The sequence below is a fragment of the Pinus tabuliformis genome, chromosome 4_1, assembly GCF_031772625.1.
Source record: "Pinus tabuliformis cultivar Carrire ecotype Pingquan chromosome 4_1, CPIR1, whole genome shotgun sequence".
Taxonomy (NCBI): Eukaryota; Viridiplantae; Streptophyta; class Pinopsida; order Pinales; family Pinaceae; genus Pinus; species Pinus tabuliformis.
Genome location: NC_142303.1, coordinates 300,876,732 through 300,903,446, shown reverse-complemented (window position 1 = coordinate 300,903,446; position 26,715 = coordinate 300,876,732). Strand labels below are relative to the sequence as shown.

The 26,715-nt window shown below is 37.1% G+C and overlaps 1 protein-coding gene across 1 annotated transcript in view; it reads right to left on the bottom strand.

Annotated features, from left to right (window-relative positions):
- MGP1 (MALE GAMETOPHYTE DEFECTIVE 1) overlaps window positions 1–26,715 on the bottom strand; it is a 62,119-nt gene that overhangs the window by 14,797 nt on the left and 20,607 nt on the right. The window contains exon 4 of the mRNA XM_089419686.1: window positions 24,258–24,368. Within this exon, the coding sequence (XP_089275812.1) occupies window positions 24,258–24,368 (111 nt within the window). The remainder of the gene's footprint in view (window positions 1–24,257; window positions 24,369–26,715) is intronic.

The window sequence follows — 26,715 nt, the reverse complement described above, 5'->3', positions numbered from 1 at the left end:
TTTGGAAATTATCTATAAAAATATAATTAGGATTAAAGTATTGAAGTTTGAATCATTGACCCTGAAATTTTAAAATTAAATTATGAAAGTCAAATTGTGATTGTGATAATGACATTGCCGATATCATACAAAATTAGAGAAATGAAGATCCACATTCCATATTCGTAGTGTTCTTCTTTTAAATTGGCAGTAGTTTTTGCTTATTTTTAATGGATGATGTTTCATCACATTCCAATATCTTTATAACTTGGACCTTATCATGCTCATTCTTTTCCCCTTCAATTAACATTATCTAATTTCCCTCTATTCCTTAAATATATATCTCGAAATTCAACCTTCGTGTTGTTTGTGTGAGTCTTTGCCATCTATAGCACTTACTACCATTTAGCCCTTAGGTGTTGAAATATGTAACTAGGTTCAGTCTTCATAATGACATATGTAATCATGTTTTTATGTATTTGATGTAAAGAGAAAAATAAATTTATTATTGTTATTCTTGAGGCATGGGTTTCATGCTCAAGGGAAATTTATTTTTATGTCAAACACCCACTAAGTTCTTATAGGGCTTTTCATTGAGTCTACAAGTCAAATGAGTCATTGTCATGTATGAAAGATCCATTTGGGCATATTACATATTTTAGAGAGAAATTTATTTGAGTCAAAAGACCCTCCAAGACATAGACATGATGCAAAGATCAAGTCCGCCTAAAAGGAGCAATTCGACCTAGTGGGAAACCTATATATAAGGGAGACTTCGACCTCACTTAGGACACTCACTCACTTCTCACAAGTTCGATCAAGAAAGAGAAAGAAGTGTGAAGAAAGGAAGGACAAAGAGAAGGAAAGAAAAGCAAGATTTCTGGAATTGTTTTGGGTTATTACTCTCCACACGTGCGAAAGAATTAGGGCACCTATTGCAGTAGAAAAGGTCGAGTTGCAGAAGTCAAGTTAGGGCATCAAGAAGGACACTTTGCAAATTGAGTTCTCTAGGAGAGAGAATCAACTCAAGTGAAGAGAAAAGGAGTGAGAGTATATCATAATTTTCCATAGGTGCAAAGGCTAGGGTTTCTACAGAAGAAACTATTGGGGGTCAAATTGCAGAAGAATCTGTTAGGAGGTCAAAGTTGCAGAAGAATTTGTTGGAGGTCAAAGTTGCAGAAGTTGTTGAGGAATTGCTGGAAGGAAAGCTCATCAAGAAGGAAAGTTTTGACTTGGTCTTGGAGGGTCTTGGTCAAGGGTCATAGATCTTGGAATTCATCAATTGAAGTTCTATAAGAAGAGAAGAATTCTAGTGGGTTTTTCTCTCAATTGGAGAGTTTTGGCACTGGTTGGTCGCCTACACCCTGTGTCCTCTTGTCTTATTGTTCTTAATGGTTTGGTAGTTGTTTGATCAAAAGAACACTAAATATAATCAAGAAAAAGAAGCTAATAAAGTTAAGTAAAAATACATCACAAGCAGTTATCAAAGAAGAGAAATCATCTAATCTAGTTGCCCTATATTTCTCAACATGGTATCAAAGCTAAGGTGACTACATCAAGGAAAGGCAACTTAAAGGAGGACACTCAAGGACCCAAGCACAAGAAGAACATCAGTCATCAAGAAGGACTAACCCTCTTATCATCTTGAAAAAAGAAATTAAGGGGCATCAAAGAAGACCTCGAAACCCTAGCTCATTCAAAGAAGGGTTTTTCAATTGAAGCATTCTTGGGAAGCTTACACATTGAACAATATTCATCACAAAGAAAAGAAGACCTCAAGGAGCCGACATCCACTCAATCAAAGAACAACCCTACATTTGAAGCACCTTGGGAAAGCCACCACATTCTACATTATCATCCGAGAAAGAAAGAAGCTAATTAAGTTCATTTCTATACACCTCACCCATCCATTTCCTATACACCATTATAAGTCAACAAACAAATGAAATCTAAATTCAAACCTTTTTGCAATCACTTCTCATCGTAATATGACCCACAACCTTTACCATTTTCTGGGTTGATGTAAACAAAGAAGTATATTTTATACAAGTTTTGAAGATCAATTGCCCTCAACCTTCCAAGTAAGTTGTATTCTTCTAGAGAAAGGATATTGACGTCTACCAACCAAAAATCCACAAGAATCATCATTTCTTGCTAATTTCCACCAAATACCTAAAGAACACATTGCTTGCAGCAATATCATATTATCATGTCATTAATACACCCTCAATATTGAAACTAGTGACAATATAGCATCCCCATACAAACCCTACCCTCTAAACAAGGTTTAATCCTTGACTTTTGATTTGAGATTTTTGAAGTTGCTTCAAAAAACACATATTAAAACAACGTGAATTGTGTTGCATAACCCCAACACCATGTCCAACTTTGAGTGCCACTCAGCTAGAGTCTTGAATACCCCCTGTGACCCTGTCATATGTTTCGACACACCACTGTCCACTTACCATGCAGCCTCATCGATTGTACCCTGCGATAAATAAGAGGTCAAGGCAAAGTCCTCGAATCTCCTAGTGGAGCATCTATCTCAGCAGAAGTGGCCCATCTCGCCGCAGTTTAAACACTTGATTTTACTCAAGTCCTTATGCTTGCCTTTCATCCATGCTGCAAGTGACATGTCATCATCTTAATCCTCCTTCTTCAGATGAAGATCCTCATCTTGCAACTCCTCCTAAATGAAGTCGTCCCACAAACTATTCCAGTAAATGAAGTCGTCCCAAAAACTATTCTAGTCTGGCAACAATCCCTTGATAAAGGGCTTCCATTCCTCAATGAACCCTTTTAAAGCAATCCTCACCATATCAGAATCTAAAATAGTCACATTGACAACAATGAGCTCATCGTTGACCTACGACAACCTTGTCAGATACGAAGTCACTCCTTCACCTTGTATCATCTTGGTGGACTTCAACTTATCCACCAATACCAGTACCTGGTTCTCATTCTTATTCTGGAACAAATTCTGAAGAGCCATCCACATCTCATTTGCAGTGTTCTTCCCAGCCAAATGAGGTATTAGGGAGTCCTTCACACCATCTAGGGTGATCAATCTCGCCTTCGTATCCAATTCCTCGTACACTTACAGCTCCTTCAAGTCAGTTGGCTTCTTGATTTCTTTCTTGGCAAACTCCCGTATCTTGTCGACCTGCAAGCCCAACTTGATCCTTTCCTTCCATGGACTATAGTTGGACAACCCTTCCAACCTGTCCTCATACCGAAGACCAACCTACAACTTTCACATTGTAGTGAGCCCTTCACCTACAATGTGACCAACTCCCTCTTAAGTTGTACTTCATTGTGCACCCTTTGACTCACTGTCTCCCAAAGTAGCTCAGACACACTCTAATACCATGTTGTTTTTCCACGATCGTGGGGACTAGGATAGAATCTTAAATCTGTGACGCTACCAAACAAAGAATCACAACAAAGCTACTTTGCACAGCATAACAATATAATGCAGTAAATCAATCGTGTGCACAAAAAGAACAACAACAACAATATATGTAACCCAACTACGTTATATTATCAACAAATAATACAACTATATAGGGCTCTCATACAAGGGATAATGGCCCTCATACATCCGCTAGTACAAGAATACAAGATACAATGACAATCTCGTTGATTTAGTGCACCATCACAAACTCTATGTTGCATCTCGTCTTGTCCGTCTGTCGTTCTCGATCTTCTCACGAGTTGCTCCTTAGTCCATCAAGGAACAACACATAGAGACTCTAGGAGGGTTGCCTGCTATCACTGTTGCAAATCACTTCTGCTACAATGAACGTTAGCTCATCCAATATGCTCCTCTAGGCTGGCCAATCCTTGATCTACAAACTGCCTTTGCTAGTGGTCACTTTAGTCCATCAAAGTGCCACATAGGTCATCAAAGCGCCACATAGGCCATCAAAGCTTCACCCAAGACACAATTGTCCAATGTCCTTCTTGTCCACATGTTCTAGGGCTACTTTGGACACTCTCTTGCTTCCCTCCACCAACCACCAACTGCCCAATGCTTATGTCCAAGCTTGGACCTCTTCCCTAGCAACAATTCAACACAAAAACACCAACATACCTGTACTCATGAGGTGGTGCAACTGTTGTAGGTTGTCAATCTGGTTAAGGCATTAGCACAGTCCACGGCAGCCCTTCTAACCTCTTCAATAGTCATCTCTTCTAACTCAGCTTGCCTCCTTTTCCTTGTTGCCTCCCACGTTGCTCGTTCCTTTGCTTTTGCACTAAGGAATAGACCTTACAGCCCCTCCAACAAGCCCAGAATAGGCCTGTGGTGCCTCTGTAATGACTGCAGGCCCTGCGGCCTACTAAAACAAGGAGGATCCACCCTTAAACTTGAACTAAACATCCCAAACTTACTCGGCTTGCCTCTGCTACACCTCAGCCCTGTCAAACCCACATAATAGACCTCAAATCAACCCTAATGGCATTAGGGAGCTAAGGAATAGTGTGACTCAACAACAATGCATTTACTAGGTATTTACTTTTTTATTGGTTTTATTTTTTCTTGACACATGACACATGAAACTTCTTGTAACAAAATCTCCTTCAAAAGATAATAGCTTAGTGTTTGAACATTTACCAGTGTTTATGCAAAGGCACTTCTTATTATTGTGATTAGCATTATTATGATTCATTTCCACTAAAACACTCCCCTTTTATAATATATTTTTAATACAATATTTGATCATGGATATTAAATGAGGCAATAGATCAAATTTTGGTTTTATCGGTTTGAAATTTTTAAAAATCTCCACAACATGATAACCATAAATCTTGTTAGAAACCTTTTGTGACAAAATCATATGAAATGAATTTGCTCAATTGTAATCATTGTTATAGATCCATTAAAACAATATGGAAGAACTTAAATTTCAGCATGTAACCACAAGCAATACCATTCATAATGAGGAGGCATATAACAATTAGGATAAATAATCACTTCATTTAAGTATCCTTCACAAATGGAATATTGGTTCGAATATAATGACCAATGTTAAATTTATGAAAGGGGTGGCAGGCACGGGGGGGATTCTTCTTGGACTCATAAGACAAGTTGAATTAACCTATGTGTGGAGTCTAGGCCATGCCTCAAATAACCAAGTTGAATCCTATGGGTTATTTCAAGGTCTATCCATGGCAAGGGCTCCTCAATTATTAGGATTAATATAACAGGGGACTCAAAAATTGTAGCGGGATACATTTGGTAAGGAACAAACGAATCTGACATGAAATTGAATGTTATTTTCAACATAATCAAATCTCTTGTTGAGAAGTTCATCGAACAAAACTACCATGTCCTACATCAAACTAACTCCAAGGCAGCTCAATTAGCAAATATGGTTGTTGGTTTCGAGCCTATTTTGTTGTTAATTAATGAAGATTTAGTTTTTAATCTAATATCATGAAGGTCTACATGGTAGACAAGTGATGGAATGTTAACTTTGTATTGTTGAAGCACAAAGGGGACAAGTGGCAAAGGTTTGTAACCTCATGCGGAGGTTTGAGGCTTGAAAGCATTTCATGCTCTATGCATGGGAGATGACTTGCTAGGACATCAAGCGTTGGGAAGTGGTGTCATCTTAGGTGGCTTAAGTCATGTAATTACATAGCAATTTGAACATAGATACCCTTTGGGAGTTGAATTTGTTATGCTTAATGGTATATTTATTACATCTTTCATAATGAATCTATAACATATCATGCAATGTTATTTATTATACCCACTCATTGTTATTGTTGTTATAAATTAGTTACAGCGTCAAGCATTTCTAACAATGGGCACTAAAGACGGGATGTTGTCGCATGTTGGAGACCAAGCACTAAAGACGGGATGTTGTCACATGTTAGAGACCAAAAAGATAGGATAAACTAGTTTGATGAGAAGATAGAAGAGGTGTGCCAAGACAAAGACTGGAAAACAAAGAAGTTTCATAAGAACATGTTGGTATATGTGCAAACATGAAGAAACATTTACACAAAAGAAGATCACATAAGAACAACAATATACTCTCAAGGATCACATTGTATTAATTACAATAATAATACATCACACTCTCACCTGCATCAACACAATACATGAGAGTTGGTAATATAGCATTGAGGTGCCCATAACAAGATTTTCAATATGGCTAATTGGTTCAACTATCTCCATAACTATCTCCACAATATCTCCATAAATCTCTCAAATAATTCTATGTGATTTCCATCCCTAACTTCTCTCATTGTCCTCATCTTTAATCATATGTAGACATATAGAATAAGTCTAATTCCATTAGTTTATTATAATGATTTCATCATATCATAAGTATGAACTATTCCTTCAAAAAGCACAAATTTAAAAGCCATTTTATACAATTGTAAAACATGCATCACCTATCAAGAGGATGACATCATGATAGGATAAAAAGGCATAGCAAATAAATGAATAATATAGAGAAGCTATTGAACAGGAGAAGGTTGTAAGCCTATGAAAGAAGACACTTATCAGGGTCATAAGTCATCCTCACAATTTTGTGAGAAGATGTTCCTCCAATGTTGCAATACATGACAATTTTGGAAGGAATCTCAAACCCACAAGAAGTAATCCATCTAATCTAAAAACGTGAGAGAAAAATCTCATCTAGTCTAAGAATGAGAGCATCACCATGGAGGAAGGGAAACTTCTAGAGCAGGTACTTTTCTATTGGTAACACTTTCATATATAGTCCATCTTGAGCAATGAGAAGCTAGCCCTCAAGAGTGAAAAGTATGCTTTTGTGCCCACTGGAGAATAAGTCACTTGTGTACATTACACAAGGTGCAATGAAAGGAAACAAATCTAAACTATTGAGAAGGATTTAGGAAATGTTTTTGTGAAGAAACAAGAGATGGCTTTGCAAATTCACCCAACTTTGGGTTGTGTTGGAAGAGAGTAGACTTGTTATCAAATGTTTGGACAAGAGTCTAAAATTCGTCCTCATCTGAACAAAATCTATTTGTAGGTGTTGGCAAATATAAGATTCAAACATAGGTAATTTCCCATTATGTTCAAACAACAATCTAGTTCGTGGGCTTTCTTTCATAGTAGTTTGAAGAATAGACATTTACGAGTAAGTGTTCTTTATCAACCCCAGAACATAATAGTCTGGTTCAAGGCTATATGTGTGTGTGCATTTGGAGAATGGCTAAAATATTAAATGTCCATATTGATTTGAATATGATGGAATGCCTTGAAATGTATTTTGACATGAGGTAGTTGACAAGAAATTCATTGGTCCAAAAAAGAAATTATTTTCCAAGGAAAAACGATTTTTTAATGAGATGGTCCAAGTTGGTTAAGTTGAATGAGAACTTTTCGAGGAGAAAATTTGGAAAAAAAAATTGACCAAGATCAAATTTTTGGGTCAATCTATGCTCCATTTTCAAGGGAATCAAATTCTATCCTCAAGATCAAGGTTGTCAATCAAGGGACAAGATTAATTGGACATGGATCAAGCCTTCAACTAGTCGTTTTCTTTTGGGATCAAGTCAAATTTGTGCAATTTGTTGGACCTAGCTGTTTTCGCTTGGAGAGGGATCTAGATCGCTTGTTTTTTTCAATAAATTGAGCTCAAAGCTCCTCATTGTAATCAAGCTCTTGGTTAAGGAATCTCTATATTTTCTTTGAGTAATATAACGAAGTCTTTGAGGTTAATTCATGGTGGTGTTCCTCCTCTATCTTCTATTGTAAACTTCTTATGAATTTTGTTTTTAATGCTCTACTAGTTTTAATTTAAATTATTGTTATTTCACTAGCCAGTTTGTGGATTTACTATTTGCACAGGTATCTTGCATTAGTATTTGAGTTTAGAATAGAATTTTGAATTAATCAATCTAGTAGGATATTCTAGATCATTTGGTTTCATTGTGTTATCTAACTCCTCGTGATCTAACAATTTTATCTTGACTGTATGTGTTCTACTCGTGCTATTAATTGTTATTTCCATTTGCTATTGTAGATTTATTGTTGTATAGTTATCTTGCACTGATATTTGGATATGAGAAGTACTCTAGACTTGGATGTTCTAGTGGGTTTTTGCTGAACCCCTAGAACTTCCTTTCATTGTATTATCCTATTCCATCTGAATCTAACAATCATTTTTTGAAAGTGTATAAAAATTGTCTTGTGATTCAGATCTTGGGCGTTAAGAGACGTTTTTGGTTGAACCAACCAACTCCCAAGACATAGAAGTGGAAGAGCCTACTTTTATTGCTATCAAAGACTTATCTAACAAAATTTTGCAGGGGTTTTCTTGGCTATTGCTCGTAAAATCTTTATTTATTTCATCTATTCTATCTATATTGTGCTTTAATTTAATAATTTGCTATTTCAAAGAGCTTATTGTTTGCTAATCAAGGAGCGGAGGTGCACTCATACTCCTTTGATTTAGCATTTGTAAATTTGTAAATAAATATTTTGTATACATCTCTAGCCTTCGTTGCATATAATTATTTCTCTTGTATATACATTGTTTTCCCTTTTTGGCTTGCGCCAATCCAACTTGAACGAGGGTTTTATCTTGAAAAATAATTTAGGTTTTTCTTGCAGGTGGGATAGTTCAGATATTAAAGGAAATTCAAAAAAAAAACTTCAATCTCCCCTCCTTGTGGCTTGATGCCCATTATTTTCGTCTTCATCTGAGCAGACCCTAAATGGTTAGGGTTTTGAGGCATTTCTTCAAGACATTTGGCAAGAAATCTATCATTTAACCCTTGGAGAATCTCAGATTTATTTTTGAGGAACTCGCTTATATTTTTTGAGCTATTTTTACTTGGCCACAAGCCTTAAGAAGCTCTACTCTTTTTTGTACGAATTTCCCTTAGACGTTTGGTAGCTTGAGCAAATTTTGAAGGGTTATTTGAAGTCAACTTTGAGGGCGCAGTCATTGAAGGCTTGGAAAGCCATAAATCGAAATTTTGAAGGGAAGTCGTCTTCAAATCTGGGCATTTGAGAATTGGGGTTTTAAAATTTAATTTTTAAAGCTCCCATCTCCCAGCCATTGATCTCATCAAACACAATTAGATGGACATTCTAATCTATGTACTAAACTATTGTAGTTAACAAAGTAATTAACAAGAATTGATCTTTGTTAACTTTTAATACTAGGTCTAACTTATATTTTGCTCAACAATTATTTTATACTCATCAAAATATTTGCTCAATAAAATTCTGAAAATCGTTGAAAATAAATACACTTGTATTTTTAACTTTCAGAAATTAAGTGCAATAGAAATAAAACAAGAAAATCAACCACAGAAGCAACATCCTTACAAGCTTGGCTTAATAGTCAACATTAATTTACTAAATAATTAATGTACTTTCCTAAGTTTAACTTAGGAATGAATTGGGGTTTTAAAATTTAATTTTTAAAGCTCCCATCTCCCAGCCATTCATCTCATCAAACACAATTAGATGGACACTCTAATCTATGTAGTTAACAAAGCAATTAACAAGAATTGATCTTTGTTAACTTTTAATACCAGGTCTAATTTATATTTTGCCTTGACAATTATTTTATACTCATCAAAATATTTGCTCAATAAAATTCTGAAAATCGTTGAAAACTAAGTTGCACGAAACGAGGAAACGGGTACGAGTTTCCAAAACAGGGACGGATATGAAACACGACCTCCCCAAATTTTGGAAACGGGGAAACGCAAATATATATATATGTGTGTGTGTGTGTGTGTGTGTGCGTGCAATCATAAAGCATACATGATACGTTAGAATTTATTACATTTAAACATTATGAATAAATTTACATCACATTTACTCATGAATGATCACATAATGAAAATAAAAATATCGGAATATCCAAAAGCAACCTTTATTATATATCCAAATCTCAAAATCAGCCTTTATTATATATTAATATACGAGGCTACAAGTACAATAAAGACTATAAGGCTACAAGAACTATAGAGACAACAGACTAATCCTCATCAAAAATAGAAGCAGAACAATGCTCAACAGTGGATGGTGGTGCTGAAGAAGATGATGGGCCAATTCCACTTCCAGTCTGGACCTCAATATTCACAGCAGCAAGAGAGAGATCCAAATCAAGACTTTTGCATCCACATCCCATTCTTTAGAAGGACCACTGTTGTATTCCGGACCCCTACGAGATGCAAGGCGAAGGTTGGAGTGCACATAAACATGATCCTCTGCCTTCTGTGAGCCCAACCTATTGCGCTTCACAGAATGAATAAAACCATAAGTGCTCCAATTCCTTTCTGCTGACGAAGAGCTTGCCACTTGTGAAAAAATACGAATGGCAAGGTTTTGCAAATGTACACCATTTTCTCCATGACAAATCCACCACCTAACTCGGTTCATGGTGCTTCTCTCCTCCAAAGCTGATATATCTTCATAATCATCTATTCCTGCAGAAAAACTGGCAAATTCTTCCTTTACCTCCCGGTGTAGATGAGAAGGAAACATTCTCATAAGGGCTTTTTTCACCCTATTAACCACCTCTCTATCCTTATGGGGTGCCTTCCTCTTCCCATTGCTTTGAGCAATAAGCTCCTCATCATAAAATTTGGGGTTCAAGGCATGTGCTAAAGTGTGCAATGGAGTGTTGAAATTGTTCCACCTATCAACAATGATTTTATTGACTAAACCAGCGAAATGATCATCAACAAACAAAAGTTGTGGAGACTCTTGCGAAATGATTTCCATAGTTTTCTCAACCATGGAATCCATGCCATCATATACCTCTCCTAAGAAAGGTTGGTCAGTGTTAGCACTCCGAAGAAGCTCAAATGCAGGGGTTGTGAACTTTAGCAAGAAATCTACCTTGCTCCACCAATCCTCATCAAGGCACAATCTACGCACCATATATCCCCGCTCTGAATCTGCTTGTCTCCACTCAATCCAAAGTTGACTCACCACCATAGAAACTAATGCATGCTTAACCTCAACAAGGCAGCGCAACATCAGGAAGTTTGAGGCATATCTTGTCTCAGCAACTTTTAACAACTCCAATTTGGAGTACTCTCGAAATATGGCCTGAGATTGGTGGTGGTTGGTGATGAATTTGACAATCTCCCTTGCTTCCCCTATGATTTCCTTTATCCAGGAAACTTTGTTGTCGATCTCCTCTAAGATCAGATTCAGAATATGGACAATGCATGGTGTCCAAAAGATGTGGTCATACCTCCCCTCAATAATTAAACCTGCAACTTTGCAAACTGGTGCATTATCCGTGATAACTTGCACCACCTTGTTAGGCCCTATTTGTTCAATAGCTTTTATAATAACATCAACAATGAACTGTGCATCTTTTACCTCTCCTGAGCAGTCTTCCGCCTTGATAAACATTGCTCCTTTGGGGGAAGTGGCAATGATATTTATCAATGGTCTACGCCTTGTATCTGTCCATCCATCTGAGACTATGGTAACCCTAGAGCTACACCAAGAAGAATGAATTGGTGATAAAATATCCTCCACAAATTCCTCATTTTTGAGAAGCTGAGTTCTGACTTTCTCATAGTTGGGCCCCTTGTACCCTTGAGGAGCTTTGTTAATTGCCCTTATCATATCTTGCCAGTAAGGAGAGCGAACAACATTGAATGGGATACCACATGCATAAATGCACCTAGCCACTCTGGAATCAATTTCTTCTCTCGCTTGCACATTCACCAATTTAGCAATTTTGCTATCCTAAACTGAAGGGGATGCCCCTCTGGTATTTTTAGGTGCTGGTTATTCATGTTGTTGAGTGGCACCGGCTCTCCTCTTTCTTGCTTCAACTACAATCCTTGGATGGAGCTTGAGTAGCTTGACTAAGCTCATCATGCCTTCTCTTAATAACAGCTGCCTCATCTTGCTCTCTTTGATATGCCCTCCTTGCCAATGGATCTGTTGTTTTTGTGCATCCCACAACCCCCTGTCCTCCTCCATGCAAAAGTTGTGCCTTCACTCTTGGGTAGGAGCCCTTGTACGAATTATTGCAAAGATTACATCACCATTCCCATGAGCCACCACCTCCACATTTTTGAAGCTTCTGAACATGCCTCCAAAGAGGATAATATTCAGCCCTTGGGTTGGCCCAAGAGAAACGATTTGCTCAACTGTGTTATGAGAGAAAGAGGCGAAGGTCACTTTTATAACTTGAGAGAGGCATCTAGAAGCAACTAGAAGCCACTTTAGTCACCCAATTAAATAATAGGAAACAAAACAAAAACAAAAAAATAAGAAAAAGTCAAACTGTGTGGGGAAACTCCGCAGTACAGCCCGGAAACTCGTTTCTGGCCATACTGGCCACGTTTCTGCCTCAAGAAACAAGCCAATACGGCCGGAAACGAGTTTTCGGGCCGTATCATATGGGTTTCCCCATTTCCATTTCGTTTCCGTACAGAAATGGACCCTCTGCCCACGTTTCCTACAACTTAGGTTGAAAGTAAATACACTTGTATTTTTAACTTTCAGAAATTAAGTGCAATAGAAATAAAATAAGAAAATCAACCACAGAGGCAACAGAAAATTTTGCCCAAACAAATTTTCCTTCACTTCATTAAATCTGGAAAATTAGGGTCTTGATCGACAGAGATATACACAAAAAATATAGCACACTTTGAACATGGCTTTTGGCCCACTGGATTTTTGACTCTAGAGAAATTCGGCCTTTGGAAATTTAACCCTCTTGGAAAATGGTGAGCATTGGCAAATCTTGATTTCCACCTCTTAAACTTGACCTCCCTTCCTCCATGTAGACCTAGCTAGAAACTCAACCTCTCCTCACAATTTTGGCCTAGGTCCTGCACGGAAAACTTGATCTCTCTCTCCAAAGTCTCAACCTCCACAAATTTCTCTTCCAAAAAGCCCCCAGTACACACTTTTCAATCGTTTGCATCTCACTCCTTGAGAAAATCAATCTCTCAATCACAATGTGTCTTTCAATTCTCCCTTAGGCTTACTTCATAATTTCATTAAACCAAATCAATAACCCTGATCTCCTCAGTCCTAAGTGATCAATGGTTATGATTAGATCCTAAGCCTCACTTGAGATCAACGGTATAGATTAAATCTAAGTCACTTAAATAATTGAATCACTTATCCTTACAAGCTTGGCTTAATAGTCAACTTTAATTTACTAAATAATTAATGTACTTTCCTAAGTTAAACTTAGGAATGAAATCATAATAATCACTTACTCCTCTCAAGTAAGCTCCTAAAGAGGCAATCTGACATCTTTTGCATGTTAGACACTAAGCATATGCAAAAGCACCTACCCCAACCATTATTACACAACAAACCAACACACAATGAATACGATATTAAACTTGGAAACCCAAACAAAAAAACAACATTTGGATGGCTTTGATCATTGTTCATTTCTTAGTGCTTTTTTTTCATTGTATTAGCATACAACTTAATATGGCTCTCTTGAGCATTTAAATTCATTTCTCAGGGATTTGTTACAACATTCCCTTCACAAACACAACCAAAGTACCCTTTCTACATTGCTTTGCCTCACTTTATAGGAAAATATGCTATGTTGGGCATTGAAAATAGTAGCAAGTAAGGTCTTCTTTGACTTGTGCCTTAGTCAAAGAGACCACAAGCAATCTTTCTTTAGCATGCACAAGTTCCTAAAAGTTAGGACGAGTTCATGAAGCAATTTAACTCATGCATATAGTTGGAAGCTCAGTTATTTGTCTCCTACTAGGAGTTAGAGTTGGAAAAGGACAAGTGACAGTGTCAAAAGTTATTTCTGTCTAGGACGATTTGCAAGAGTCAGTTAAACTCAATTAAATAGTCAATCACAAGTCCAATTTCTAAAGATAAATTTGCCAAATATAGATAGGTCAAATTGCTTATAAGCAGCACAAAGGCACATCTTTGATCGTTGTTGTTTGCACAAGGTAGTGTGAGTAGAAACTTCTAGCAAGAAGAGCGTGTCAGGTCTCGGGAGAAGCCCATACGCAAAAATTAAGGGAGGAATTCTTGCCAGATTTGTGCTAGGAATTAGGAGGAATTCCCTATAAGATAGGACCCACTATTGCGCTAGGAAATAGGGCTCAAGCTACGCAAGGATTCAGGGAGCAGATCAAGGCTACAAGCAAGGTGTTTCAAGCTTGGGTAAAGCAGGGAGAATAAGTGTGTTGTCTATTGAAACAAGATTGTTTTGTAAGATATCTATTGCTCAAACTCCTTCAATAATATTCTCAAGAAAAGAAGTGGGTTTCCCAGTTGGGTTCCCAGAAAAAAAATTATATTGTGTTCTTGTGTGATTGTGTTCTTTATCTTTGCATATTCTTTTATTTCCGCTGCTTATCTATGGTAGCGAAATTTTGTATCTTAATGAAAAGAAACTAGTGTTCAGATTGTTCATTATAGCAGCTGCAGAATCTCAAGGAATTTCTACATTGGGTTCAACTAGAAGGCCAAGCATCCCCAATTTTGCAACTTCCCCAACTACAAAGTTTCTCTCTTTTTTGTCTCTTCTGGCAACACTTTAATATTTGATTCTCTTATGTTTTATTTATCTTTCCATTTATTTTCTTTTTTCTTATCATGCTTCCATCGACATCATCACAACATTAATTAGCAAAGTGGATGCCAATTTATCTAGCATAGGGCCTTTCACACTACTAACCACCTCTCCTACCTCATCATCTACATTTGTAGCCAGAATCCTCTATCATTTCATCACATAACTTAATTTATTGAGCATCTCCCGAACTCATTGGGCAGATTCAATTCAGATCATATGTACACCTACATATACTAAGCACTGAAATCATTGAGTGGAGTGGGTACTTTGTCACACAAACAAGGGGGGTCTCATACATCAATCTAATGTATGGCTACATCATAACCTTAAAAATTACTCATTATTATTAATATTATCATTAGAGTTGGTAAATATTACATTAAGAGCCTTATCATCTTCCTATAAAACCTTTAAAAACTCATGGAAATTGACCATGAAAGTTTCACAATTTACACTTCAAAGAGTTGTTTGGATTATTAATGCAAGATGAGTTGGACTTGTGAAAAAGGAAAGCACATATGACAGAGCCCTTATGGTAAAACAGAGCAAGGAGGAAACCATCCTCAAAGTTCATATTATATGGGTAAAAAGAAAGGTGGTCCAATAATATACCCCATAAGCTAAACTTTGTGAGTGAGCATTCAAACATTTCAGAAGAAAAAGACTACTTTTTGTTGCTAAATAAGTACATGTCACATCAACAATACTTGGTCACTGCATTCAAGCACAACCAAACATATCAGTGTAAAAAGTTGGTAACCATTGAGGATGATTCCAATGATAGAGATATGGTATCAATTACATCTCAAGCTAGTTACGAAGTAAAAAGCAAGGGTAGAATTCTGTTGAGAATGCTAGATATCCAGATTTGGAGTATTAAAAAAGTCTTATATGTCTATGGAGTTCAAATTAATTTGATTTGAGTTTGGGAAATTACTAAACAATTTGACTTATGTTTGGGAAATTACTCAACAATTTTGATATAAGTTCGGGAAATTTATAAACAAATTTTTAGTTACCTTTGATGATAAAAGGTATGAAATTTGAAACAAGACTAACAATGAAATTGTGACAAAAGGAGTGGCAATAGGTGGTTTGCATAGGTTGGATGTCATTCCCATCATTATAGCAGCTGCAGAATCTCAAGGAATTTCTACATTGGGTTCAACTAGAACGCCAAGCATCCCCAATTTTTCAACTTCCCCAACTACAAAGTTTCTCTTCCTCTTTTTTGTCTCTTCTGGCAATACTTTAATATTTGATTCTCTTATGTTTTATTTATCTTTCCTTTCATTTTCTCTTTTTCTTATCATGCTTCCATCAACATCACCGCAACATTAATTAGCAAAGTGGATGCCAATTTATCTATCATATGGCCTTTCACACTACCAACCACCTCTCCTACTTCATCATCTACATTTGTAGCCAGAATCCTCTATCATTTCATCACATAACTTAATTTATTGAGCATCCCCGAACTCATTGAGCAGATTCAATCCAGATCATATGTACACCTCCATAGACTAAGCACTGAAATCATTGAGTGGAGTGGGTACTTTGTCACACAAACAAGGAGAGTCTCATACAAGGAGAGTCTCATACATCAATCTAATGTATGGCTACATCATAAACCTAAAAATTAGACTCATTATTATTAATATTATCATTAGAGTTGGTAAATATTACATTAGGAGCCTTTTCATCTTCCTATAAAACCTTTAAAAACCCATGGAAAATGACCATGAAAGTTTCACAATTTACACTTAAAAGAGTTGTTTGGATTATTAATGCAAGATGAGTCGGACTTGTGAAAAAGGAAAGCACATATGACAGAGCCTTTATGGTAAAACAGAGCAAGGAGAAAACCATCCTCAAAGTTCATACTATATGGGTAAAAAGAAAGGTGGTCCAAGAATACACCCCATAAGCTAAACTTTGTGAGTACATTTCAGAAGAAAAAGACTACTTTTTGTTGCTAAATAAGTACATGTCACATCAACAATACTTGGGTCATTGGATTCAAGCACAACCAGACATATCAGAGGGTGTAAAAAGTTGGTAACCATTGAAGATGATTCCAATGATAGAGATATGGTATCAATTACATCTCAAGCTACTTACGAAGTAAAAAGCGAGGGTAGCATTCTGTTGAGAATGCCAGATATCCAGATTTGGAGTATTAAAAAAGTGTGGTGTCTCTGGAGTTCAAAATAATTTGATTTGAGTTTGGGAAATTACTAAACAATTTGACTTATGTTTGGGAAATTACTAAACAATTTGACTTATGTTTGGAAAATTACTCAACAATTTTGATTTAAGTTTGGGAAATTTATAAATAAATTTTTAGTTACCTTTAATGACAAAAGATATGAAATTTGAAACAAGACTAACAATGAAATTGTGACAAAAGGAGTGGCAATAGGTGGTTTGTATAGGTTGGATGTCATTCCCATCATCCAAGAAGCACTGGCAGCAATAGACCAAAACTTATCTAGCATGCTTTGGCATGAAAGGTATGAGCATCTTAATTTGCATGTCTTCTGCCATTACATCAAGAGAAAATTGTTAAAGCACACCCACAAAGTCAATCAAACAGATTTGTGAAGGTTGCATTACAAACAAGCAGCACCAAGATCAGTTTTGAAGCGAAACATAGTGGGGAACACAGTGTATTAGAAATAGAAAGAAGAGAAAAATTACACACAACACAAATCACTCTCATATTTCTATTGATCACAAAAGTTACATATATATAGGATACAAATTACTGACCTCAACAAATCTAGATCCTAAGAAAGTGGATCTATGACTGAGACATGACACAGCAACAACACATACACACCACATCTAGAATAACACCTTGGAATACTCATTGACAACTTGTAATACACATGGAACACATGACGTGGAAGCATTACTTCCAACACCCTCCCTTAATGCTTACATGGAAAACATTGAAAACACATATTACAACAAGAAGGATAGTCTATGTTTGGTCTTCATCAGCACTCACATCCACTATGGAATCTTGCAAACACCACTCTTTCACTACCACATCTTCGAGTTGTCACTTGAGATCCATTTAAAACGTAATTGCCTCTAACCATCGTTGATGAACTTTGCAAGATCAACAATATCGACACCTCGGCTCGTCGAGGCTTCCACGATAAGAGTCGTCGAGTAATGAACCATCCTATGGACCAACCATCATCTGTTGGATATTTTGCTCTCAGCTATCTGTCAGTTGCTAGGATGGGGGTCTGGATACTAAATGTGTTCAAAATTTGTTCAAACAACTTGACCTTACTACACACAAGAATTGATGTTTCGGACAAAGGGCTTCCAGTTTAAGAACCACCAACCCTTTTTATAACCAAAATTGAAGCATTTCAACTACAGACTCAATAACCATCAAACTATCAGTTGTCATTCAGGCATAGACAAGTCACCACGTCCCTCCTTAGCATAAGTCAAAAGTTGTTCATCTAGTTCAATCTTTGTCTTGGAGCTTTCTCGTCTTCACAAAGCAACATTTGTTAGAGTGGTCAATTCCAACAAACTTACACTCACATATTGAGTTGACCAAACTCAATATGTTTAAAATGAAAACTCCAAAATTTGAGATCAAAACAAGATTGCAACATAAACATCTGATGCAGAGATCTCTTCCCCGCAGAAGTGAAAAATTGAGATTTGCCTCCAATTTTAACACTTTTGACATATATCATTTGCCACTTGAAACTCCTACACCCCAGATCTCAGATCCAATCCAGATCTGTGCAGCGGCATGTACCTTTCGTGGGCATGATTTTGCAAATTTATAACATGATAGTGCACATAAATTTGACAAAATCATCGAAGCATAAATTTAACTCCTTTGCAGGTTCTGAGCAAATAAGCACAAATAAAACTTTACAAATAGCAAGATGACGGAAGGATCCAACAATGGTTAAAGAAGCTGAAAACAAACAAACAGATTTATACACAAGATCACAAAAAAAAATCACACTAAAAATAAACTCTCACACATCTATGCTAATATGTACAAAAACAATAACACTCAGGATCCCTCACATATTCTGAGCAAATAAGCACAAATAAAACTTTACAAATAGCAAGATGACGGAAGGATCCAACAATGGTTAAAGAAGCTGAAAACAAACAAACAGATTTATACACAAGATCACAAAAAAAATTCACACTAAAAATAAACTCTCACACATCTATACTAATATGTACAAAAACAATAACACTCAGGATCCCTCACATATTCTTAGCCCTCCCTTGAGGGAGTCAAGCCAGTACTAGCTCTGATACCATATTAGAAATAGAAAGAAGAGAAAAATTACACACAACACAAATCACTCTCATATTTTTATTGATCACAAAGGTTACATATATATAGGATACAAATTACTGACTTCGACAAATCTAGATCCTAAGAAAGTGGATCTATGATTGGGACATGACACAACAACAACTCATACACATGGGAAACAACCACATCTAGAATAACACCTCGGAATACTCACTGACAACTTGTAATACACATGGAACACATGACATGGAAGCATTACTTCCAACACAGTGATTGTTGGATCTCATTTAAAATGATCAGTATGAACCGATGCCAACTCAAGAACTTAGTGGCACAAATGCGGAAAAAGAAAAAGATGGCATTAAAGATGAAGACAACATTGGAAATTCCACTTGCAACTTCGATATGTTGCAATGAGGAAGCCAATTATACACTACATGAGAAGGGAATGACTAGATTTGCAGCTAAAAGAACAGAAGAACCAAAAGGACCAAAGATCAAAACTGTAGCTAGAAGAGCAGCAAGAACTTGTAAAATAGATGAAATCTTCACATTAACATTGACAAGCAAACACAAAACTATAAATTAGTGTAAAATAAGAGATATACTTTCACAAATGTACAAATCAGTGTTGCACGAAATGCCCCTCGGATCAAAAGCTAGATTCACGGCCCACACGGATCCGTGGGTGATCCGACCCTGGAACCGCAGATCGGGCCAGAAAACAAGGTTCTTAGACTGTCGGAACCATGTTAGCCCGATCTGCGGTTCCAAACGTCCAATTTGCGGCTCTAGCATTGGATCCGCCGCAGATCGACGCCGACTCCCGGCAGATCTCGAGCAGTTCCGATGCCTGCCAGCCAATTCTGCTGGCCCGACCCACCCATTTGTTTTTTTCTTAATTTTTTTTTGCTTAATTATGGTTAGGGTGTGTTTAGCTTGGGTTAGGGAAAAGAACGAGGGGAATAAAACTCATTTTCTCATCTCATTTCTCACTCTTGTATTTTTGGAGAGCTTGGAGAGGAGAAACTTGAGGAGAGCTTGGAGAAGAGAGACTTGAGGAGAGCTTGGAGGAGTGAAGTAGGAGGAGCTAGGAACAGTGAAGGAGCAGCTTGGCGTAAAGAAGGGCTTCCATCTACAAGAGCTAAAGAGGTAAAGTGCAAATCCAAAACTCCCTCATTTTTCTGTCATTGTTGTTCGTACTTTTTCTCCTCCCTCTCCTACTCTTTCCCATTCTTTCTTCTTGCTCATTTAATTGCAGGTTGTCCACCATCTATATTAATATTCCAAGATGGTGTTCTTTTGGCTTCTATCAATCATTCCACTTTTGGTTTTCATGATAGCAAGGGGGAGTAGGAATAGAAAGGAAGAAGAACAAGAGGATAGTGGTCCCCATATGAGTGACCTGATGTATGATGAGGAGGAAGGGCATGAACCTGAAGAGAACTCTGAAACACTAGAGGGGAAAGTTGCATTGACATCCTTGTGGAACTATGTGACCAAACTTGAAGGGGGAAAAGTTGGTGGAAGCTACAAATTTTTGTGCCCTCATGGTTGTCATGGAGGAAAACCATATAGTGGTTCATATACCTGTGTGAGGAGGCATCTTTGTGGGGTGTTGGACAATGATGAGAAAAAGGGCGTCGTGAGGATACCAATTTGCCCAAACATTTCAACTGCACAAAGACGAAAATATATCCAAATAAAAGAGGTTGCACAACAACAACAAAACAAGAAACAAAAAACTCAGTCTGAATCAAGTGCAACCTCTAGATTTGGTAGCTCATCTCCTCATGGTACTTCTGCAACCTCTGGAAATAGAAGAACAATAGGGGATTTTCTTAATGTTGTTAGGAGGGATGATGTGGATGGAAAGATAGTCTACTTTCTTTGTGCTTGTGGTGTACCATTCAATGTGTGTCGCTCTCGCCATTGGCATGATATGGTTAAGGTCACCAATGAAGCCCCAAAAGGATACAAGAGCCCCAACTATGAGAAAGCTAGAACAATGTTATTAGAAAGACAAAAAATAAAGGTTCAAATAGCTTTGACACATTTTACAAATGACTGGGTGGATAGTGGGGTATCCATTGTATCATATGGGTGGAAAAATATTAGAAACCAGCATTTGATAAATGTTCTTCGTGTTTCTGTTAGTGGTGCTGTATTTATTACATGTCATGACTCCTCCATTAGTGCAACTTCCCAAAACATTGCAGATCTCCTATTGCAATCAATCAAAGATGTTGGTCCTAATAATGTGTTTCAAGTGATCACTGATAATGCAGTAAATTGTAAGGCAACAGGAAAAATTATTGAGTGTACTCGTCCACACATCTTTTGGTTTGGGTGCTTGGTTCACATATTGAAGCTGTTGATGCATGATATTGTGAAGCATAAAGAATGTGGATGCATTAATCAACTTTACAAGAGAGGGAAGCAACTCATTATATTTAGCACAGGGCATACAAGGGTAAACTACTTTTATGGCACTTACTCCAAGTTGCAGTTGCTTAAAATTGCAAATAAAAGACTTGCAAGTTATTGCCTCACTTTTAGGCGGCTAGTGAAGGTGAGACAAGCTTTAACAAATATGGTGACGTCTGAATCATGGGAGGAAATTAACACTGATAGAGATGGTGCTAATGTAGCCAAGGACACCATTCTTGACATGTTCATTTGGCCACAGATTAAATATGTTTTGCAATTCACCAAACCAATTTATTACATGATCAAGTTTGCAGATTCAGATTGGCCAATAATTGGGGAGGTGTATGAGCAAATGGATAGCATGTTGGGGCAAATTAAAGACATTGTTGAGCCTAGAGATATCACCTTGTACAATTATATTTGTGCAGAGGTGGAAAAACGATGGGATATGCTAAATGTTCCATTGCATGCCTTAGCATATGTTCTGACACCTAAATACTATCATCCATCATGGCTTTCAACACCAGCACCTAGAGGGAGCAGGAGAAAACCACACCTAGATCTAGAGGTTCTATCTGGTTATATGAAAGCATTGGATAAATTAGTCCCTGATGAAGAGGCTGCCATGGTACGAAAACAATTGAGCGACTATACGCTTAGCACTGGTCCATTTGGAAGCATGCAAGAAATTAGAGATTGGGAGAATTTTTCTTCTCTTGAGTGGTGGAAAATGCATGGAGGTGCTACTCCACTTTTACAGATTTTGACATTGTGGGTGCTATCACAGGTGGTAAACACTTCTTCTGCAGAGAGGTGTTGGAGCTCTTATTCTTTCATCCACAGTGTTCAAAGGAATAGGTTAAATTTAGACCAGGCAGAGAGCTTGGTTTATGCTCACTACAAACTTGCAATTGTTGTCCCATTACTATGATGATGCAAAGACTAATAAAGACCTTAAGGTTTGGGACAGAAATCCAGAGGAGCCCAATTTGGAGGATGGAGTTTGCAATTAGTGTAGGATGCTCTTCTCCAGGATGATGATGATCGAGTTGACATGCCACCCCCATCCAGTCCCTTGGTTTCCAGGTTCCATGCTCCAACACCAACAACAGGGGCTTCATCTTCATCAGTTCCACAACGACTGTCACAACTTCCAAAGCCACCATCTTCTTCATGGCCACCACGTGGAGGCTCACGTCTTGTTCGTGGTGGAAGGAGGAGAGATTAGTAGATATATTCACAGTTTACTACTTTTGTCATAGATTAGACTTGTAGGCTTGTTGTGAATTTGAACTTTTTTGTATTACTCTTCCTAGCTTAGTGTGTACTTGAGTCTTTGTGGTGACCAAGTGGACTATTTTGTAAACATTATTATTTGAATTTTTGACATGACTAATGTTAACAGTGGCTCACTTGCTAGATAAGTTACTTGAATGTTTTATGTTTTAAAATATGCTTAAAAATTTGATGTATGTTTGTAATTGCTAAAATCTAGATGGTTGATGCTCGAATAATTAATCATTGATGTACAATGGAATCATGGATGCCATATCTATCTTGATTTATGTAAAAATATGCATGTTTTCATGTCTTCTACAACTAATTTGGTATTTGGGGTGTTTTTTTAATATAAATGCAAAAAAATATTTTATATATATATATAGTGGATGCTTCACTTCCTATATTTTTGCAAAATGACGCTTTTGCTTCCCCGCTTCGTGCAACGTTGGTGCAAATAGTGCAATATCATAGAAACCAATATCAAGTGTCAACAATTCCTTTACACTTTTTTGCTTTGATCATGTCTTAATTTAAGAGTGTGCAAATGTTCATGCAGATCTTGAATTAAGACATGTTATACTGAATTTAGTGGACCAAGTGCCCTGCTTAAGAAATCAGATCAGGTATCAAAATTTCAAGGGCATAACCCCAAAGTTTAATCTGCATCTTTTCAGCCCAGGAATTCTATTACTGCAGATCTTGAAAACACTGGAACCCAGGTTGATGCCTCGTCATTAAAAAATTTAAGAGGACTCATCCAGTGGAGGTGGTTGCTGAGTTGATTGAAAAAAATTCCAGGGAATTTAAAGGTGAACCAAAGAGGAAGAAAGTAAGGGTGACTGTTATGCCAGCTTTGGATTATGATATCCCTTTTTCAATGGCCAGCCAAGGCCATCCTAGATGTGGAGCTGATGTTGTCATGTATGTTAAGCCACAATCATTGTCACATCAGATATGCTCCAGGCTATGGATCTGACACCAGGGCACAATTCACTGCTCTATATATGATGCTCCACTTAGCAAAATCTTGTGGATTCAACTGCCTTCAGGTATTAGGGGATTCCCAAATCATCATAGACTGTGCTGTCCACTCGCTGTTATCCTAATTCACAATCTCATTCAAGAGCTGGTATGGTCATCCTTCTCTCATATTATCCATGAATTAAACCAGCCAGCAGTCAAACTCTCAAAAGAAACTTTGGAATGTCCCTCAGGTTCTTTTGCTGTTATCAGTTCTATGATGAGCAAGAGACCAAGAGCATGGGTCTCTTTTCTCAGATGGTGGGGTAAAAGTTTTATCTGTGTTCCTCTGTGGATGGTATGTTTTGAATGGGAGGTGTCTCCCGAGTCTGTATAAACTGACTGGCTTAGGATAATATATTTCAGTGGTTTGTAGGTAGGTTCTGTTTGGAGTGGTAAAATGAACCAGTCTGAAGCTGCATGGCACTAGTTTTTGAGGAGTCCTTTCGACAGTCTATATGTATAGTCTTTTTTGGAATATAAAGATTTTTTCGAAGGGAGAAAAAAAAAACATGATTTTATATGGAGAAAGTCTGAAGAAAAATATGAACTGGAAGTAGAAACAGGAAGTCAGGTGAAAGAGCTACTAAACTAGCAAATAACAATGAACAGATTTTCTATGTGGAAATTATGATTGAATTTAAAATATTGTGAAGGGTGAAAGATTTACATACTTTACTCGTATTTCCGACAATTTCTCTAAGTACGACCGAGCATCTGGAATTCCTTCTGTAAAATCACGAATTGTATTGCTGATGCGTTGTGATTCTGAATATAAACCAGCCCTGAAGACAAAAACTGGTCATTTTTATTAAATATTTCTAACAAAATATCGCAATCACATATACCACTAATATAAACAATACAAACTCATAACTTGAAAGAAAAAGAAATCTCAAGCTTTAGGCACACCAAATTTATAATGGTCTAAACATAATGGACTTTTCATGAGTTTCCTGTTCTGTAAAACCAAAACAGTAGCTGAAGTAGAATAATCTTACTGAACAACATGATCTTATAGAATCTAGTAGCACCGACAGTGCAACTGTGCACTGTCAAATACATTTTCAATTCTGTTTAGCTTAGAATCTGTTAACACATTAAGCCCTTCAAAATGTAGCAAAAAGCCTCATCGGAAGAGATTAACTACAGACAATTTACGATTACAAATGAGATTTCTGAAAGCATCGGAATCAAACCATAGCCATTTTTAAAACTAAAAGGTTTAAATTAATCAACTTAGCATATTTTAACAAATTAACTTTGTTAAAGGATGAAATATCTCAAAAAGTTACCCAGTGAATATGACTTTCCTGAATTTTATTCTTCCCAAGGAAGAGACCATCAATGAATCGCTATAATTTTCCACAAAATCATCGTGGTTTTACTCAAATTTGTGAAGATTATGTATTGTTCCAACTACAATCTATATTACAGTATGTGTATGTTATCATAAAATGGCTATACTCTAATTTGAAGGTCATGTCTGATGCCAACTACAATCAATATTACACAAAGTTTGTCTGTTATCAACTAAGCATAGAATGGGCAACTATCAGGAGGAAGGTGCAGTATAAATCCATCATGTTATCTTGGGAAAAGGCTAGCCTTCCCCTTGTGACACCTGTTCTATGTTGCAGGAACTACCTGACCCCCAGGCGTTTCAACTTTGGATACTTTAAAACACTAAAGAAACATGGAAACTCATACCACACATGGTGAAAGGTTTCACCTGCCAGTTCATGATTTGGAAACACTGGGGAAACACTATTTGGTTTTTCAAGTGCGATTTGCCTCCTAAGCCTCCTAAAGCCCATGTTTCAGCTCACAAAAAGCATGTTTCATCTAGGGAAATGAATATATGAACCCACCAAAGCAACTAAACTTCCTATTAAACCTTTGATAATGATGCGATGCTTAGGCACTAATTTGAATTTTAATGAAAACTTCATAATTAAAAGAAACTTCAAGAAATTTTATTCTTTCATTCAAGATAGTGTTCAGTATGTATTTATTTGTGAAACTTGAACCTGTTTCCTCATGACATGCAACTCAACGTTTGTTACACAATGAAAAGCAAAGGTATGATCTACAATGCATTCTCGGATAGCATGAAGGCATGATCTATGGCGTGTTCTGGAATAGCCTGGCCTTCCACAGTCAGCAAAAGAGAGAAACTAAATTGTGGTTGACCCATTTCTATAATAGCACAGAGTTATCCCTCTCTAAAGCAGAGGGTTGTCCCTCCTATATCAAGGAAATATACCCAGTATAACAAAGGGAGGGTATTTTTAACGAGGAAAAGATTAACTATTCCCCTTTTCTCGAAAAACATACCAAGGAGGTGTTTCCTAGTGTTATTTTCCTAAGCCTAGGAACACAAAGTAAACCCACCTTTTTAGTGTCACTTTATGTGGTTAAAAGTCATGTGACTTTTTAGACACTTTATGAGGTACAAAAAGTACATTGCATTTTATAACATTAAAGTGACTTTATGTTTTGAAAGTGACTTTATGAGAAAAAGGTACATGGTACAAAAAGTAATTAAAGTGACTAGGGAGGCACATTATTGAAAGGGGAGACATAAGAAGCGGTGAATGGAAGATTAGATCTCCGCCCTTGATCAAGGAGAGCTGAGATTTAATCTCAGCCCTTGACACAGGGATAGGACTTCTCATCATTATGATGACTAAAAAGGAGAAAAAGCAAAGAGGCAATTCATTCTTCATGTGCAAGTGTTGGAGAAGTGAAGAGGAGAAGAGAAGAAAGCTGAGATAGAGCCATTCAAGGCTGAAAAGTGGCACGCAGACTGAGGAGGCTCAGCTAGTTACACATCCCGCAAAACAAGGAGAAATCAGTCTCTTCAGCATGCAAATCAATGAAGATTCAGAGCAGATTTTGACATGGTGCAGACTGCATTTAATGCTGGTCTGACAGCACAATTTTTAAGGAGAAAATCAGTCAGACAGGCATGAAAATCAAGGTAAAGCAGAGGCAGAATAGCCAGTCTGCAAGCACGAAATTCAAGGTTTGAATTCTAGGCAGTGGCACAAAATTCTAGGTGCTGAAAGTCTGGACAGTGAGACATTCCGAGAGCAGATATTGCTGGACTGTGCACAAATTTCCAGAGAG